The sequence below is a fragment of the Mastigoproctus giganteus genome, chromosome 8, assembly GCF_048544385.1.
Source record: "Mastigoproctus giganteus isolate SK-2022 chromosome 8, ASM4854438v1, whole genome shotgun sequence".
NCBI classification, from domain to species: Eukaryota; Metazoa; Arthropoda; class Arachnida; order Uropygi; family Thelyphonidae; genus Mastigoproctus; species Mastigoproctus giganteus.
Window position 1 is genome coordinate 145,796,454 of NC_143582.1, and position 18,935 is coordinate 145,815,388.

General features: G+C 38.8%; 1 protein-coding gene across 1 annotated transcript in view; it reads right to left on the reverse strand.

The window, feature by feature from the left end:
* LOC150081900 (mitogen-activated protein kinase-binding protein 1-like) overlaps positions 1-18,935 on the reverse strand; it is a 470,343-nt gene that overhangs the window by 19,561 nt on the left and 431,847 nt on the right. The window contains exon 29 of the mRNA XM_090378972.1: positions 14,274-15,047. Coding sequence (XP_090235098.1) covers positions 14,274-15,047 — 774 coding nt within the window. The remainder of the gene's footprint in view (positions 1-14,273; positions 15,048-18,935) is intronic.

Genomic DNA, 18,935 nt, shown 5'->3' on the forward strand with positions numbered 1-18,935 from the left:
TGAGGCCTCCAGACCTGTATACAGTACTCAAGATGTGGCCTAACCATTGCCTTATACAAGGGAATAATCACCTCCCTATCCCTGCTAGAAAAATTCCTGTATATCATTGACAAGACACCATGAGCTACTCTTGCATCTCGTCTGCACTGCTCAGAGAACTTCATATCTGCCTGCACAATTACCCCCAGGTCCTTTTCATTCTCCACCACTGTCAGTGTAGTACCGCAGAGTTGATACGTTGCTCTGGGGTTACTGTTTCCCATATGTAGTACTTTACATTTGTCAATGTTAAACTTCATTTGCCACCTCTCAGCCCATCTGTTCAACCTTTCCAGATCCTGTTGCAGCAGCATAGCGTCAGTAGTGTCCTTAACAACCCTGCCAACCTTTGTATCATCTGCAAACTTGGACATTAAACTTGATATCCCATCATCAATATCATTCATAAACACCGAAAACAACAACGGACCCAACACTGAACCCTGAGGAACTCCACTAATAACATTAGTCCACGTTGAGCAGTGTCCATTGATTACCACTCTCTGTCTTCTGCCACTCAACCATCCCCTTATCCACAGCAGCAATTTGCCTCCAATGTACACTGCTCCAATTTGTGCAGCAGTCTTCCATGTGCAACAGTATCAAAAGCCTTTCTAAGATCCAAATATATAATATCAAAGTTATTCCCTGCATCCAGTTCTTTTGTGACTACATCATAGTATCCAATCAAATTGGTCAGGCAAGACCTGCTCTTAACAAAACCATGCTGCGTCTGAGCTATAACTGAATTCTTGTCTAGATGATCCTGCAGTGCTTCTTTAACCAGTGCCTCCATTAATTTACCTGGAACAGAAGTTAAACTAACAGGTCTATAATTACTTGTGTCAGCCTTTGATCCTCCTTTGTGAATTGGGGTTACATTTGCACATCTCCAGTCTATGGGTACCTCCCCTGAGTCCAAAGAAGCTCTCATAATTATGGCTAGGGGTTTGCTTACTTCCTTTGCTGCCTCCTTTAATATAACTGGATAGATCCCATCCACCCCAGGTGCCTTTTTTATGTTTATCCTCAACAATCTCTCCTCCACTTTCCTCTCAGTTATTACAAAATCATCCAGCTCACTGCCAATGTTTACTTTACCTACATCATTCTCCTTCCTGAATAACTCCTCATGCGTGAATGTAGATGCAAAATACTCGTTTAGATTGTTAGCCACCTGAGCAGGATCCTCAACTGTTGAACCATCAATATCCAGTGGACCAATCTGATTCATCCCTTTCCTTCTTGAGTTTAAATATGTAAAGAACTCTTTTCTGTTTTTCTTTGCATCCTTTGCCAAGGATTTTTCGTAGTCTGCCTTTGCCTGCCTAATCTCCTTTGTGACTTGGTTACAGACCAACTTATATCTATCATAGGCTTCCATGTCACCCATTAATTTGTATGTATCCCATGCATTTTTCTTCTCTGCCACATGTCTCATTAGTTCATCTGACAACCATTTAGGCCTAAACATTGAACAATATTTCTTAGTTGGTATGTAAAGCCTGGTAGCCTCCTAGATTAGTTCCTTGAATGCTTCCCATTTTGAGTTTGCTGTTGGTAACATCATCAGTTGGTCCCACTGTATAGAATTTAAATACTGTCTCAGACCATCATAGTCGCCTTTACGAAAACAAAAACCCTTCCCTTTACCTCTGATGGTAGTTACCTCCTTGAGTAAATCCCACTTCAACACACTGTGATCACTGCCACCTAGTGGTTCATTTATCTGCAGATTCTTAATGCATGAAGAATCACTACTGATAATCAGATCAAGAGTATTGCTCCCTCTTGTTGCCTCACGAACATGCTGATGTACAAAACAATCATCCAATAAATCCACAAATGTACACGAATGCTAGGAGTTTAGTAAATAAATTTGATGAATTTGAGGTATTGCTCAAAACATCAAAGGCAGATATTGTTGGGATATCAGAGAAGTGGTGTCACACAGATATAAGGAATGCAGAACTGGAATTTGGGGAGTACGTCTACAGAAAAGATAGACTGGATAGGAAGGGAGGAGGGGTTATGCTATTAGTTAAGAAATACATAAAATCCAAGGAAGTGAAGCCAGTGGACATCGCTGGACAGTGCAGTGTCGAGTCAGTTTGGTGTGACATGAGCATTGGGAGATCAAAATTGAGAGTAGAAGTGTGCTATAGGCCTAATGACTCTGATGAGTATAATAAGAAACTGTACAGGGAAATAGAGTGGGCCGGTAAATCAGAGAGTCTTATAATGGGAGATTTTAATTTTCCAGATATTGACTGGAATTTGGGGGCTGGTCACTTACACACAAGCAAGGCTTTTGTGGATTTATTGGATGATTGTTTTCTACATCAGCATGTTCGGGAGGCAACTAGAGGGAGGAATACTCTTGATTTGATTATCAGCAGTGATTCTTCATGCATTAAGAATCTGCAGATAAATGAACCACTAGGTGGCAGTGACCACAGTGTGCTGAAGTGGGATTTACTCAAAGAGGTAACTACCATTAGGGGTAAAGGGAAGGGAAGGGTTATTGCTTTCGTAAAGGCGACTATGATGGACTGAGACAGTATTTAAATTCTATACAGTGGGACGAACTGATGATGTTACCAACAGCAAATGCAAAATGGGAAGCATTCAAAGAACTTATCTTGGAAGCTACTAGGCTTTACATACCAACTAAGAAATATTGTTCAAGGTTTAGGCCTAAATGGATGTCAGATGAACTAATGAGGCATATGGCAGAGAAGAAACATGCATGGGATACATACAAATTAACACATGACACAGAAGCCTATGATAGATACAAGTTGATCTGTAACCAAGTTACCAAGGAGGTTAGGCAGGCGAAGGCAGATTACGAGAAATCTTTGGCAAGGGATGCAAAGAAAAACAGCAAAGAGTTCTTTACTTATGTAAACTCTAGAAGGAAGGGGATGAATCAGATTGGTCCACTTGATATCGATGGGTCAACTGTTGATGATCCTGCTCAGGTAGCTAACATACTAAATGAATATTTTGCATCGACATTCACACATGAGGAGTTATTTAGCGAGGGGAAAGCCAGAGGTGTATTCAACTCTAGCAGTAAGCTAGAGAATCTTGTAATAACTGAGAGTAAAGTGGAGGAGAAATTGTTGAAGATAAACGCAAGAAAGGCACCCGGGGTGGATGGGATCTATCCAGTTATATTAAAGGAGGCAGCAGAGGAAGTTAGCAAACCCTTAGCCATAATTATGAGAGCTTCCTTGAACTCAGGGGAGGTACCCACAGACTCGAGATGTGCAAATGTGACCCCAATTCACAAAGGAGGATCAAAGGCTGACACAAGTAATTATAGACCTGTGAGTTTAACTTCTGTTCCAGGAAAATTAATGGAGGCACTAGTTAAAGAAGCACTGCAGGATCATTTAAACAAGACTTCAGTTATAGCTCGGACACAGCATGGTTTTGTTAAGGGGGAAGTCTTGCCTGACCAATTTGATTGGATACTATGATGCAGTCACAAAGGAACTGGATGCAGGGAATAACTTTGATATTATATACTTGGATCTTAGAAAGGCTTTTGATACTGTTGCACATGGAAGACCGCTGCACAAATTGGAGCAGTGTGGCATTGGAGGCAAATTGCTGCTGTGGATAAAGGGGTGGCTGAGGGGGAGAAGACAGAGAGTGGTAATCAATGGACACTGCTCGTCGGGGACTAATGTTATTAGTGGAGTCCCTCAGGGCTCAGTGTTGGGTCCATTATTGTTTTCTGTATTTATAAATGATATTGATGATGGTATATCAAGCTTAATGTCGAAGTTTGCAGACGATACAAAAGTAGGCAGGGTTGTCAAGGACACTACTGACACTATGCTGCTGCAACAGGATCTGGAAAGGTTGAGCAGATGGGCTGAGAGGTGGCAAATGAAGTTTAACATTGACAAATGTAAAGTACATGGGAAACAGCAACCCCAGAGCAACGTATCAACTCTGTGGTACTACACTGACAGTGGTAGAGAATGAAAGGGACCTGGGGGTGGTTGTGCAGGCAGATATGAAGTTCTCTGAGCAGTGCAGATGGGCTGCAAGAGTAGCTCACGGTGTGTTGTCAATGATATATAGGAATTTTTCTAGCAGGGATAAGGAGGTGATTATTCCCTTGTATAAGGCAATGGTCAGGCCACACCTAGAGTACTGTATACAGGTCTGGAGGCCTCATTTCAAGAAGGATGTAGAGCTGCTGGTACAGAGAAGGGCAACAAGATTAGTGAATGGAACAAAGTTTGTGCTCTTACAAAGAAAGGCTTAAAGTTTTGCAAATTACAGTATCTGGAGACTAGGCACCAGCGAGGTGATCTGATAGAGGTGTATAAAGCCTTGAATGGTTTGAGCATGCTCAATGCTGATGGGATTCTTCCTCTTGCTCAGAATAATCACCTGAGAGGGCATAAATTCAAATTGAGGAAAGACAGATGTAGGATAGACGTGCGGAAATTTGCCTTTAGCCAGTGGGTGGTTGGTTGGTGGAGCAGACTTCCATCCCTTGTCGTGGAAGTTGATAGCCTAAATAAGTTTAAGGCTCAGCTGGACAGGTATTTTGAACGAACAGAGGGGTGAAGTGGAAGTGGTTTTTTTTTTTTTTTTTTTTTTGGCTGATGCTGTATAAGCTTGCTTTCTTGCATCAAATGCCTCTACTAATGCTAATGCTCTCTACAGCCATCCAGGTGAAGACATCACTGCTGCGATCTCTCTGATTGAAATGGCACTCCAGCTCCTCCCGGGTGGGCAGCTACTGATAGACATGGACTCAAACTGTCGCTCGCCACTCTGGCACCGTCAGGCACCACAGTCCAATGCCCTGGGAAATGGCTCAAGGATTGAGGACCTTATCCTCACATCAGGCTTACAAATCTTAAACTGCCCAGGACATCTACCCACTTACAGTGGCCCACTCTGGGAGACCGAAATTGATATCACAATGGCTACGCCTGACTTAGCCAACAAACTTTCCGGCTGGACAGTCCAGGAGTCCTGGACCACTTCAGACCACAGAGCAATCACATTCTCCCTTGTTAGCTCTGTGGAGTGCGTCGCATCGATTCCAAAGGACATTGTACGTTATAACACCAAAAAAGTGGATTGGCAACGCTTCCTTGTGGAACTGTCCAGAAGGCTACCAGATGACGTTCCTCTACCAGCTTCACTCTCACCGGATCACTGTGTACGCAGTATTACTGCCATCATCAAAAGTGCCTGTGATCTGTCCATTCCACGTAGGAGGCCATACCGCTATGCTGTCCCATGGTGGAATACAGACCTTCGGGACTTAGGAAAGAGGGCACAACAAGCCAGGAAAACTTACCAAGGTGCATGTGCCCATCTTCCTCCACATGAGGTTGAAGCTGTCCAGGAGGCATATCAGGTAGTTAGAAACATGTACACCAAGGAAATTCGTAAGTGTAAGAAGGAATCATGGCACACCCTGGTCTCTACTATTGGCAATGAAGACCCATGAGGCATCGTGTTCCGCATTGTCACCAATAGGCTGCCTAGAGGTGAGGTTCTTAGTATAACTCTCAAACCGGATGGCTCTTCAACCTTTACCTGGTCTGACTCAATAAACAATATTCTTGATTCCATTTACCCTACTGAAGTTTCAGCGATGTCACTGGAGCAACAACAGTTCATCGACAGTAATCGAGCTTATCAGCCAGAGGCTACGGAACCGCCCTTCACTATGTTAGAGATGAATATGGCTCTGGCTAAAATGAAAGATAGCAAAATGCCAGATGCTGACTTACTCAACATCGACGTAGTCAAGAAATTCACTGAAGGCTACCCCACCACGCTCTTCAGCCTCCTCAACAGGTGCCTTGCTGAAGGAACTTTCCCTGTACCCTAGAAGACTGCTACTCTCAAGCTGATCCTGAAAAATCCAGATAAATTGCCCCAACTTCCTGCCTCCTACTGACCAATTGCTCTGCTCTCCATTTTGGCCAAGCTTCTAGAACGACTTCTGCTGTATCGCCTTTCCACCTGCTATACTGATAAGCAACTCACCTCCCCATGTCAGTTTGGATTCAAGACAGGCTCCAGCACTGAAGACGCTATACACAACTTGATTACCCAGGCCACACATACAACTTCAAAGTATACTCTAGCCATCATGGTGAACTTTGCTGGTGCCTTCGATCGACTGTGGTGGCCCAGTGTCCTTCGGAGGCTTCGGAACCTATACACATCCAAAAACCTATACAATAGTCTAAAATCCTATCTCAGCAATAGAAAATTACAAGTTGTAAACAAATACCAGACTATCACAAGATGCGTTCACCAGGGTTGCCCCCAGGGCTCTGTCCTCGGGCCATTCCTCCGGTCCATTGTTCTGGACGAATTTTGGGGTTTGACCTGGGTGGGGTCAGACCCTTAGCCTTCGCTGATGATCTTGTCCTGGTGGTTCAAGGTGACACAAGAGCAGCACTGGAAAAGCTCCAAAACTGGGCAGCACTCCACAACCTCTCAATTTCTGGTGAGAAAACAAAATCGATTCTCCTCAAGGGAAAGCTACAAATACGCAGGCCTCCAACAATAAAGTTAAATAACATCTCTATACATCTCTACACAGAAGTCAAATACCTGGGAATCTACATTGATGCCAGTCTTACCCTTCACTCTCATCTGAAGTATTTATCCACAAAAATCCGAAAGTATATGGCCATAATAAGAAGAGTCAGCAGAGCGGACTGGGGTTTGAAGCATAAACCTTTGTTTCTCATCTATAAAGCGGCGTTTCTCCCAATTGTGTTATGGAGCCTCAGTTTGGTGTACAAAGGCCATTCTGGAAAAGAACAAGCGTAAACTTGACTCAATACAAAGATTCATGCTGTTGTCTATCTGCAGGGCATGTTGCACTGTCAGCACCCCTGCCGTAGAGGTTATTACTGGATGCTTGCCACTCTATCTTGAAGTGATTAAAAGGGGACGTTACCATCAATTAAAGAAGGGAATTCCGACACAGTTGTTAAATCTTCAACTGCAGCTTACCAATGACCTGAAACGTTGTTATTTGGTTTTTAGGAACATTAGCAACTAAGGCCATATTGCTCTGTGAACATGCGGTGGTAAATATACACTTTGTTTTTCTGGACTTTGTGAGAAGATGCTGCATGAATTAGGCTGAGCAGGATGAAATTAGTGATACTGAAATTGTAGATGATTGTTTATTAGAAAAATTTCGAGTCGAAAGGCAAGTAAGTCTCCTGGAGTTGATGGCATATATACACAGTAATTTTTAGAGGAGGCAGTGAGAGAGTGCATTATGTGTGTGTAGTCAATAAAGTTAATTATGATGGCATCAGTTGGATGTAGGTTCAAAAATATTTTTAAATCAGAGGTATTTCGTATAGAAAAATATACAAGGGCTGAATCTTTAATTTGTGGACTAGTGTAAGATTTTATGTTTATTGCACAAACTTGAGAGTTTCCCCTGGATTGGAGAAGTGCCAGGGTATCACCAATATATAAGGGAAGTTCTAGGAGTGAAGTGGGTAACTACAGATCAGTGTCAGACAGCAGTGATAGAGAAAATCATCGAGACAACAATGATGAGTGCATTATTGGGACAATTAGATAGAAATAGAAATTCTAAAGGCTACACAATACCTTTTTTAAGGGAAAATCAGATTTACCTAACCTGGTTGGATATTTTGACAGTTACTTGTTGAGATGGATGTAGGGAATAATTTTGACATTGTTTATTTCGATTGTAGCAAAGCATTTGCCTCAATCCCTCATGAGAGGTTACTGTATAGGCTCTAACATATAGGGTGGCCACTGAAAGACTGAAGGGTTTGAAAAAATCATAACTTGTTCATTTTTAATCTTTTTTATTTTTTTTTTTACAGGTTATAGAGCATCCCTTGGAGATTAAAATGTGGCCACTGAAAGACTGACCACCCTTTCAGAATCTTCTGAAGCGATGTTCTGGCGATGCCTAGTTGAGTAGAGCGACGACGGGTAGAGGCAGATGGATCCTCAAGGACACTCTGCCGTATAGCTTCCACCGCTATGTCAGTGCGCTTAGGACCTCTTCCCAGAAGATCGCCGACTGATCCAGTTCTTTCAAACTGGGCAATTAGGTTCTGAATCATGTTATCGCTAGGAGTACTTTAAAATGTTGCTGGTATTTTCTCTGAGTTTCAATAATTGATCTTTCACTGGAATAGAAAAACCCAACAAGTTTTACTCATTGCTGGACATCATACGTAGCCATTTTAATGCTATATCTGCAAAAGGACACCCATACAAGGCAAGAATTTGAATATGTTGGCTACAGCAATCAGGCACCTTAAAGGGGATCTATAAGGGCCTTATAGATGATTGACATCTATAAGGCCCTGAGAGAGAATGATACGATGAATGAAGATGAAATTTTCACCATTATAAATTATTCTACAACTAGAGGCGGCCATAAATTCAAATTACAAGGAAAGAAATTTGGAGTGGGCTGTAGGCAGTTTTTAGCCACCAAGAAGTTATTAATTACTAGAGTAAGTTACCTCCTGGGTAGTTGAGGCTGACAGCTTGAGGAAATTCAATGGTCAGCTGAATTTTCTTTCCTTCTTCACTTAGGTTGCTTATTTTCTTTTTATTTAGTTTTTATTTTATTCTATTTTTTGCTAGTACAGCAAAATGTTAATTTAAGGAAAAGTTGGATACACAAACTGCCTCCAATTACAAAATCCATTCAATAATACAAGAAAGAATTAACACACTTGTTTGTCTATGTAGCCTTGCAGATGCCTCTTAGTTTCACCCAGATGAGAAAGAAAGAAAGAAAGAAACGTCTTCAAGCATAGGAGGAGGTAACACATCCTATGCATGAAGGACAAGGGTGGTTTCATCTGTGATACATGCATATGAATACAAGGCAGGAACAGTGGAGGAAGCCTTGTATTCATAATGCAAAATCCATGTCAATCCGACTTTCCCAACAGTGCTGAGGTTTGTCCCCCCCCCACAATTGGATTCACGTTCCCAACATCCCCTGCCACGGCATTCATTCTATTCCATCTAGGCCTTTCTTCTAATACTGAATGGATTAAGTGGTGTTCAGCATATCCAACTTTTGGCCCAAATTATTTTGTAAGTAGTCTCACAGGTGAAACTAAGAGGCATCTGCATGACCACATAAGAAAACAATTATATTCATGAAAATGATGTTCAGGATTCCCCTTTGGTTGAATATTTTGAAATATGGGATATGCACTTATTCCCAATAAAATTTATATGATTGATCATGCTCATTATCCATTTCATCACCATAGGGTGGAATTGCTGTATATCACTACCAACTGCACTTGCTTTAACTATAACTCAATAATTACTTATTCTCAGTGGATACCACCACCCAGACGGCATTGTTTCAAGACTATTTGGCCTTTCCAGCTGGAATAAGTAACAATAGTCTTCTCCATTGGTGAAGAGTTACTTATTCGAGGTAATGCAATATCATGGCAACTTGTGAAGGTATTCACAATATGAGATATACTTAAATGATGCCATTTTCGGCTATTTTACAGTTTGCTGCATACTAACATGATGCTCTTGCACTAACTTGTAAGTCAGTTAAACTTTCACACAGCCTGAGGTATAAGCCATAAAATGCATTTAGTTTTTATTTATTTATTGTTAGCATTTGCTCTTGATTTTAGGAATGATAAAGAAATGTTGGAATATCAAAAGATACTGTTATTTATGCTCAGTTTTACTTTGTTTTATTGTATATTACTCAAGACATTTTATCAATTTTTATGTAAATATAAATTTTAACTTTGTTTTATATTTCAGTTGAAGGTAAATAAAAAATTTCATTGCTATGTTATGTAGTGTTTCTCTTTGAATGTAATCAGTTGGATGTAGGTTCAAAAATATTTTTAAATCAGAGGTATTTCTTATAGAAAAATATACGAGGGGTGAATCTTTAATTTATGGACTAGTGTAAGATTTTATGTTAACCGTGCAAACTTTCTATAACTGCCGCTAGAGGTGCTCACCCTGATTGCTACTGAGCAGACTCTCTGTGTACATGCCAGTACTTGTTGAGCTAGTGTTGCATGAAGAGTTTTTTTTAGCTGTGTCACTGATGATCATTTGCAGCAAGTGTCATGTCAGACATAGATTGAACAGCAATATGTGATTCGTTATTGCGTCAGATGGAGCTTAAATACATCAGAAACATTAAAGAGATGAATAAAGCATATGGTATTAAGTGTCTTGGTAGGAAGGCCATATTTAAATGGCACAAGCGATTCAGTGAAGGCCATGAGTCTGTTGCAGATGACCCAAGTCCTGGTTGGCCTTCCTCCTCAACTCCTGAGTAAATTCCAAAAATCCAGGAAATCTTGGATGAAGACAGGTGAATTACACTTTGTAAATTAACTGTCAGAATATCCATTTCATATGGTAGTGCTCATAATATTGTGAAAAATCGCAGATTCCACACAATTTGACTTACTGGATTCCACACAATTTGACTCCAGAACAAAAACAGCAAAGAGTAGACTTGTACAAATAAATGCTTGATCATTTTGAAACACGGTCAAAACTTCTTAAATTGAATAGTGACTTGTGATGAAACTTGGATTTTTCACTATGATGCAGACACAAAACAACAGGTGAGTGAGTGGAAGCAATCTGATTCACCAAGTCCTAAGAAATTCTGAGCTTCTCATTCGGCTGACTAACAACTGGTTCTTGTGTTTTTTTGATATAAAAGGCATTCTTATTACACATTTTGTGCCTCGTGGAACAATTAATAAGGAAGCATAGCATACTCTCAAGTTCTCAGAGTCAAACTTTGGCGCGGCATTCATGAGAAATGTCAAGAACTTCCTGGTGTTAAATGGTTTCTCCTTCAAGACAATGCCAGGTCTCATATGGCTAATATTGTGCAGCCCATGATCACTGCCATAGGTGCCAAAGTTCTACCACATCCTCCTTATTAACCGTATTTAGCCCCGTGTGATTTCTTCCTGTTTCCATGTCTGAAGAAAGCTGGAAGGCAAGTATTTCACGTCTGACAACGAAGCACACAGAATCAAAGCGGAAGTACTTCACAGTCTTTTGAAAAATGGCTTGCAAGAAGCATTTAATATGTGGGTACGACGGTGGCAAAAGTGCATAATATTCAAAGGAGAGTATTCCAAGAAGGAGAAATCCACAGAAGATTCAGATGATGACAATTAAGATAATATCTTGCACCAGTCCGCAAATTAAATGATCACCACTCGTACATTAAAATAACTAATTATTCAGATTGTTAACTGGACGTGAGAATTGAACTTTTTTCATAACAATTTTGATAACTTGTTAATTATACAAGGGCTGGAGCACAGATGACAATATTGTGATGCATAAGTCTCATCTTTGAAACTGATCTTTTGTAGAAGAGGAATTTAAAGTTCTATTTAATCTATTTCAGCTTTTAATCTAGATATAAATCTTTAACTTTAAAAATCTAAAAAAAATCTTTAGTTCAGTACATTTAGGAAAATAATGAATATATGAAAAGACAAAAAAAAAAAAAAAGACATAGATTTACGGTTGATATTTCTAAAGATTTATCTTTAGAAATCTAGATATTACTTATAAATTATTACTTTAAACTGCATACCCCTGCCAAGGACTGACAAGGGCAAAATTTAGTATACTGAGTTACGCAAAGCAATTAGAAAGAGACTCAGAGAGGACATAAGAAGATTTAACACAAGGAAAGTAGAACAAGAATTAAGGGAAAACAAAGGACTCAAATCAGCAGTAATACAGAAGGACAGATGATACTGAATCTGAAGAATAGTGATGGTGTACTTATAAACAGCAGAGAAGACATAATTCCAATAGCAGAAGACTACTACATAGAATAATATAAGGAGGGAGGGAATGATGGGTCACAAATTAGCAACACATACTATATACCCAATATCCTTCCTGATGAGGCAGAACATGCATTGAAGAAGACGAAGTGACTGTAAAAGTATTAAAATTGGAACGAAGAAATGTGACACACAAACTGGCAAGACTCTTCACAAAATACATTAGGAAAGGCATGACGCCTAAGGAGTGGAATAATGCAATCATAATTTTGAGGCGCCTCCGTAGCCAGGTGGGCAGGAGCAGCAGTGCGTAGCACATGCTTCTTGATTAGACTGGGGTTCGAGCCCGTGCCCACCAAATATGGAGGATGCGGAAAGGTCAGAGAATGACCACCGCATATCCCCGGAGCAATATGGCCTTAGTTGCTAATGCTCCTAAAAACCAAATAACAAACAAAGAAACATAATTTTGCTGCATAAGAAAGGAGATAAATCAGAAATTGGAAATTAAAACCTGTGAATAACCTGTAGAATAACATCTACAGGTTATTCACAAGGGTCATTACTAACAGATTAGAAAGAATACTCGATAAGAATCAACTGAAAGAGCAAGCTGGCTTTAGGACAGGATTCTCCACTATGGATCACCTTCATGTAATATCGCAGCTATAGAGAAAGCCAATGAATATAAAACACCATTATGCCTGGCATTTGTGATCTGGCGCATCCGTAGCCGGGTGGGAAGGAGCAGCAGTGCGTAGCACACGCTTCTTGATTAGACCGGGGTTCGAGCCTGTCACCACCAAATACGGAGGATGCGGAAAGGTCAGGGAATGACCACCGCATTTTCCGGAGCAATATGGCCTTAGTTGCTAATGCTCCTAAAAACCAAACAACAACAACAACTGGCATTTGTGGATTATGAAAAGGCATTTGACTCCATGTATGGAGTCAAATGGCATAAGGCAATGTGTCAGTCACTGGAAAGACAAGGCATAGACACCCCATACATTATGATTTTGAAGAAAATGTATGAGAATGCTACCTCCTTTATTGGACTAGACTAGAGGTTCCTAACCTTTATAAGCTCGCAAACCGGTCAACCAAATTGGTATCTTATCCAGCTCAGAAAGTAAGGGATATTATTGATGGATAGATAGCCAAAATTTTGTTAATTTTGAACCCTTAAATTTCAACATTAAGCCCCTGTCCAGGGTTGGATTTAAACTTGTTGTGGCCCTAAACTATAAGATGTATGAGGCCCTTCTCTCTCTCTCTCTTACAGTTAACCTGTGACAATATTAAAAAAGGATTTTTTTAAGATGGAGTGAGGCCCTAAGCTGTAACTTGTTTAGCTTATGCATAAATCTGGCCCTGCCCCTATCAGATCTATGAATGACTCCTTGTACATTACATCTTCTGGGATCTCATTCGAGAGTGCGCAGAGCAATATGGCCTTAGTTGCTAATGCTCCTAAAAGCCAAATAACAAACATCGAGAGTGCGAAAGGGTTCATAATCCAATTCTGTGCTGTAAAGTCTTACTGGAAATATTTTTCAAAACTTGTGTGCAAAGATTTTATTTGTTCGTGGATGTCGTCAGTCACCTTTTTCGTCATAGATATGTTATTTTCTTGGATAAAATCATGAAGTGAAGATAACATGCTCATATTGTTTTTTACTACCTGCTCTTCCATTAGTTTTAATTTTCTTTTAAAAGCATTAATTTTATCACTGGAATAAAAATATAATTAGGATAGCAGTATGTCATACTTTCTAATGATCTAAATTTCAAATTACCTATGAAATCACTACAACTGCAAACACTACTTTTAATGTACACTAACCAACCTCTGAAGGAAGACTGACAGTATACAAAATAAGAAGAAAAAAGATAAAGTTCTATGAATTAAAAAGTACAAGAAAGAAAAGAGCTATATTTTCCAAGAAGAAAGACTGAAATACTCACACAGATACGAACTGAGAAAAATAAAAAGAAGTTTTGGCTTTAGTAAGATATTAACATTTAAAACATTTACTCTCCCATGATGGAAATTGCAGGTGGTTTCATTCAGAGCCCGTGTACCGGTACTGGTGGTTGAGAACCTCTGGACTAGACAAAGACAGTAGAAATTTAAAATTGAGAAAGGAATTTGACAGGGACACAATATCTCCGAAGTTGTTTACTGCTACCCTTGAGGAAGCTTTCAAAAGACTGGATTGGTCGCAGAAAGGAGTCGATGTGAATGGAGAGTACCTAAACCATTTACGATATTTGCAGATGACATTGTGATCGTAAGTTATTACCAATAGCTGTTTACTTAAGAATGTTTATATTTTAAAATGTGTAGTTATAAAAGCTTGTAGCTTGGTATATACTTACATGGCACAGAGGAACTTAAATGTATTGAGGAAGCATCTGAAGGTCCATTGTCTCTGACAGGTAAATCTTTAGGACTAATTTCAAGGTCTTTGATATTTTCTCGGTGGTTTTTCAATTTTTCTAAAGCTAACAGATCTGTCTTTTCAGCTAATGTCTCTGTCAGAGTATTTTTAGAGAACTGATAATCGTCACTACGACTAAGGTCCCAATCACTTTTTGATTTAGATAACTCCTCCATTTTTTTTTCATGGAATAAGATATGCTGATATTTTGCATCCATCTGAACATTTTTTGTATGTGATGTTTCATTGCAAAATGCTTTTAGACGACGTGCAACTAGACCACGAGGAACAAGAATATTAGGCTTATTTTCAGTTGGAGAAGCATCTGATGAAGAAGAATCTGACTGTTGATGTTGCTTCCACTTATTTGTTCCAGTAAGAGAAAGTCGACGTGGAACCGTTGAATAACCTCTTCCAAGATTGTGTACATTAACAGATGATGAAGATTTGATCAAATTAGATGTGTTTTGTAAACTCCGCTGAAATGGCACAGGTGTTTTAGTTGGTGTTACCGACATTACTTTTGGAGCTTCACTGTTGACTTCAGAAGTCATTTCCTTAGTTCGATTTAGAGTACCAACACTGGCACTGCGTAGCATGTTTCCTCCATGGGTAACCAGAGACACTGGTGAATAAGGTGTATTAGAAGCATCTGTGTGCATCATTCTTTCTTTAGCCTGGGTCCACAAAGGAGCTGAGACATGATGTGTGTCTAACGTAACAGAAAACGGCCACTTTAAACATGATTATTTCTAAATATATCTAAATCCATACTTTAAAAAACAGAATTCAATATACGCTTTAAAATGCACTTATTTAAGTGATCATAGAGTTATAATTCAAGGTTATTAATTTAAATCTGTGGCCTTATACTCAGAGCTGGATTACGGTTAATGAAAATATCCCTCTTTTACTAGGGGAAAAAAAAAACACTCTACAAAACAAATTTAAAAAAAACAAAAAAACAAATTTATTATAGATAGATCCATAACATTAATATTACATTAAAATCAGATTTCAGAATAAATGTCACACTGTTAGGTAAAAAAAATGATATACACAAGTAAAATCTTAAGAGATAAAAAATGAATGTAAAGAATCAAAATTCAAAATAGAAAAAATAAGAAATACTTGTAATTATTAAAAATTCCATGGTTTCTTTCATTGTACATTTCACTTGAATGATGTTTATATTTTTATTCATTTATATGATATACACATATAACAGAATGAAACTGTCCCCTAACGCATTTGAAGTTCTTGCTAAATTTTTCAATAAGCAGTATTTCTACAAGGTTTGACAACCAAGTTCCAGGACAAAAAAAATTTAAAGAAAACCAGATATTAGAATGAAAAAAAGCTTTTAATATTTTTTTAAAATAATCATCTTGAGTAGCTATACACCTGTGAGATTGCTCATGGTTCTATTGGAAACATTTTCAAATACATTTGACCTGACTTCCAGCAATTCATTTGTCATATTTTTTTTATGTATTCTACATTGTTCTTTGTGATGTACATTAACAGGTTGTGAAGATTTGGTCAAGTCAGATGTGTTTTGTGAACTCTATCAAAATAGCATAAATGTTTTAGTTTATGTATAAGCTGGGGAATAAGGAAGGTAGTTTTGCTCTACAATCCCATGCCTTGCCAAAAACTTGATAATGAGCACAAAATGCAGCCTGGTGTTGTGCAAAACAAGCTCTCTTTTTCTCAAGTTGAAATTTACCCTGTGAATTATTTTCACTGAACAATCCAAAACTTGTGCATGATACTCTTTAATCAATGCCCTGCCTGATGGAATAAGTTCCTTGTGAGTGACTTCCTCATGCCAAAGAAAAATTATTAATATTACTGTGGTTTTTGTTTTTTTAAATTAAAGTGAAATTTTTTGGGTCTTGAAGAGCATGTTGATTGCTATTCCATGCTTTGTCTTTTTGTTTGTCAATCATATTAAAAACATCATAACCTGTCACTTGTTATGATTGAATCAAGCAAGGCAGGATGATCATCAGATTGAATGAGATCTCTACAGCTGTTATAAACCGGTCAAATGGTGCAGAATGAGTCTAGCATGAATCTTATGCTTAACAATAGAAGAATAATTAGTATTAAGTATGTCTACAGTAATATCAGGAGTATTTTCAATAAAATGGACACATTCAAACTCCTCAGTAGGATAACTAATGCTGGCATAATAGGGATAACCGAAATGTGGTGCATCTGGAAATTTTGGACAAGTTCCACCATAATGTGTATAATGTATTTAGGGAAGATGGAAGGGTTATGCTTCTTATCAAAAGCAGCCCAAGCACAAAAAGGGCTTTTGTTGACTCAGAAGTTACTCTTGCCATCATAGAATCTGTGTGGTGTGAGTTAGATGGAAGCAAAGGTATAATGAGAGTGGGAGTAATCTAAAGACCAGAGGATTGTGAAGAGTATGACAAGAGTCTCTACATGCAGATGAAATGGTAAACAAGTATGATTGTCTTATTATGTGTCACTTCAATCTTTACCTAATTGATTGGAATAAGTGTTGGGGGAAAACTCACCATGGGGAACAAAATTTTTAAATGAACTAGATTATTATTTATATCAGAATATCAGAGAAAATACTAAGGGTAAGAATATTCTATATCTCGTCATAACTCAAGAAGCAGACGACATCGCAGGGCTTACAGTACAGGAACCATTGGTGGGTAGTGATCATGCAGTCATCAGTTGTAAGATGAAGAAAGATATTGTAGCAGTAATTTCAGAAAAAAGGGGAATATGACAGTTTAAGGCTTTACATGGCATCTATTAATTTGACAGATTGCAGAGGTAGGGCAAATACATTAAAATTATGGAATACTGAGGAGGATGCCGAGATAAATGAATACAGAGATGGCCAGTCTAATAGAGCAGAAAGACAGCATGGGAAAGTGCTGAAACTAACAACAACTACAAGTTGATCTGTAACAGTACTACATATAAGGTTAGGAAGGCTAAGGCTGAGTATCAGAAAGTACTGACTAAGAGAGCAAAGAATGGAGGAGTTTTTCATGCATGTGAATACAAAGAAGAAGAAGAAGAAAACAAATCAGATTGGACTCTTTGTGTACTGCATGTGGGAAAGTCTTAAATAACTCAGCTGATGTTGCTGACAAATTGAATAGGTATTTCATATCAGTCTTAACTGATGAAAGACCCTTCATGCTGAGGAGGGGCGGTGCCATATGAAATTAGTGATTTTGAAATCATGTATGACTGTTTATTAGAAAAACTTTCACATCCAAAGGTGAGTCAGGCTCATGGAGTTAGCATTAGTAGAGGCATATGATGCAAGAAAGCAAGCTTATCAGCCAAAAAAAAAAAAAAAAAAAATCTCCACTTCCACTTCACCCCTCTGTTCATTCAGAATACCTGTCCAGCTGAGCCTTAAATTTATTTAGGCTATCAACTTCCACGACAAGGGATGGAAGTCTGTTCCACCAACCAACTACCCGCTGGCTAAAGGCAAATTTCCGCATGTCTATCCTACATCTGTCTTTCCTCAATTTGAATTTATGTTGATGATTTGAGATGATGGCATATACCCAATAATTCTGTGGGAGGTGGCCAGAGAGTGTGTTGAGTGATTAAGGTTAATTATGAGGGCATTATTGGACTCGGAAGAGATTCCATTGGATTGGAGAAGTCCCAATGTATAATTAATACATAAAGATGATTCTAAGAGTGAAGATGGTAACTACAGACTAGTTAGTCTGACTTCAGTGGTAGGAAAATCTTAGAGGCAATGATTATGAGTGCAAACCTGGGACATTTAGATAGAAATGGCTTTCTTAAGGACACACACAGCACGGTTTTGTTAAGGGAAAATCATATTTAACTAAATTGGTAACCTATTTTAACATAGTTACTCATGAGCTGGATCTAGGAAACAATTTCAATGTGGTTTATTTGAATTTTAGAAAGTCCCTCATGAGAGATTACTGTATAAGCTGGAACATGCTGGGATTACTGGAAAGATTCTAAGAAGGACTGCAGAGTGGCTGCAGGGCAAAAGGCAGAGGATTGTGATTAATGGAATTCTAGACCTCATCATTACTCAAGAATCAGATGACATCATTGGGCTTACAGTACAGGAACTATTGACTCCTGCGTGGTACCCTGTTATCATTCTGCACTGGAGGTCTGTTAAATTTCTCAATTGTAGTATTGTCTCCTTGAAGGTCTATGAGCATATTTATAGCTGTATCCAACACGTGGTGCTTCGGTGGGATGTGAAAAACTATCAATGGAAGGGTGTCCAGATATTAATGGTATCGCAATATATACTGCTGTATAAATTGAAGACGTGTCATTAGGGATAAGTTAGCACTATGGATGAAGGTTAAGTGGTAGAACACAGTAATATTTATAAATGGCCATTCTTTATGGACTAATGTTGGTGGAGTTCCTCAAGTTTTGGTATGGGCCCCCTTATTGTTTTCGGTATTTATTAACAATACTAATGCAGGCAGATGAAGTTTAAAATCTAAGTTTGCTGATTATATAAAGGTGGGTAAGTAAATGACAGTAATCAGGGTATGCTACTCCAACAAGAATTGGAAAAATT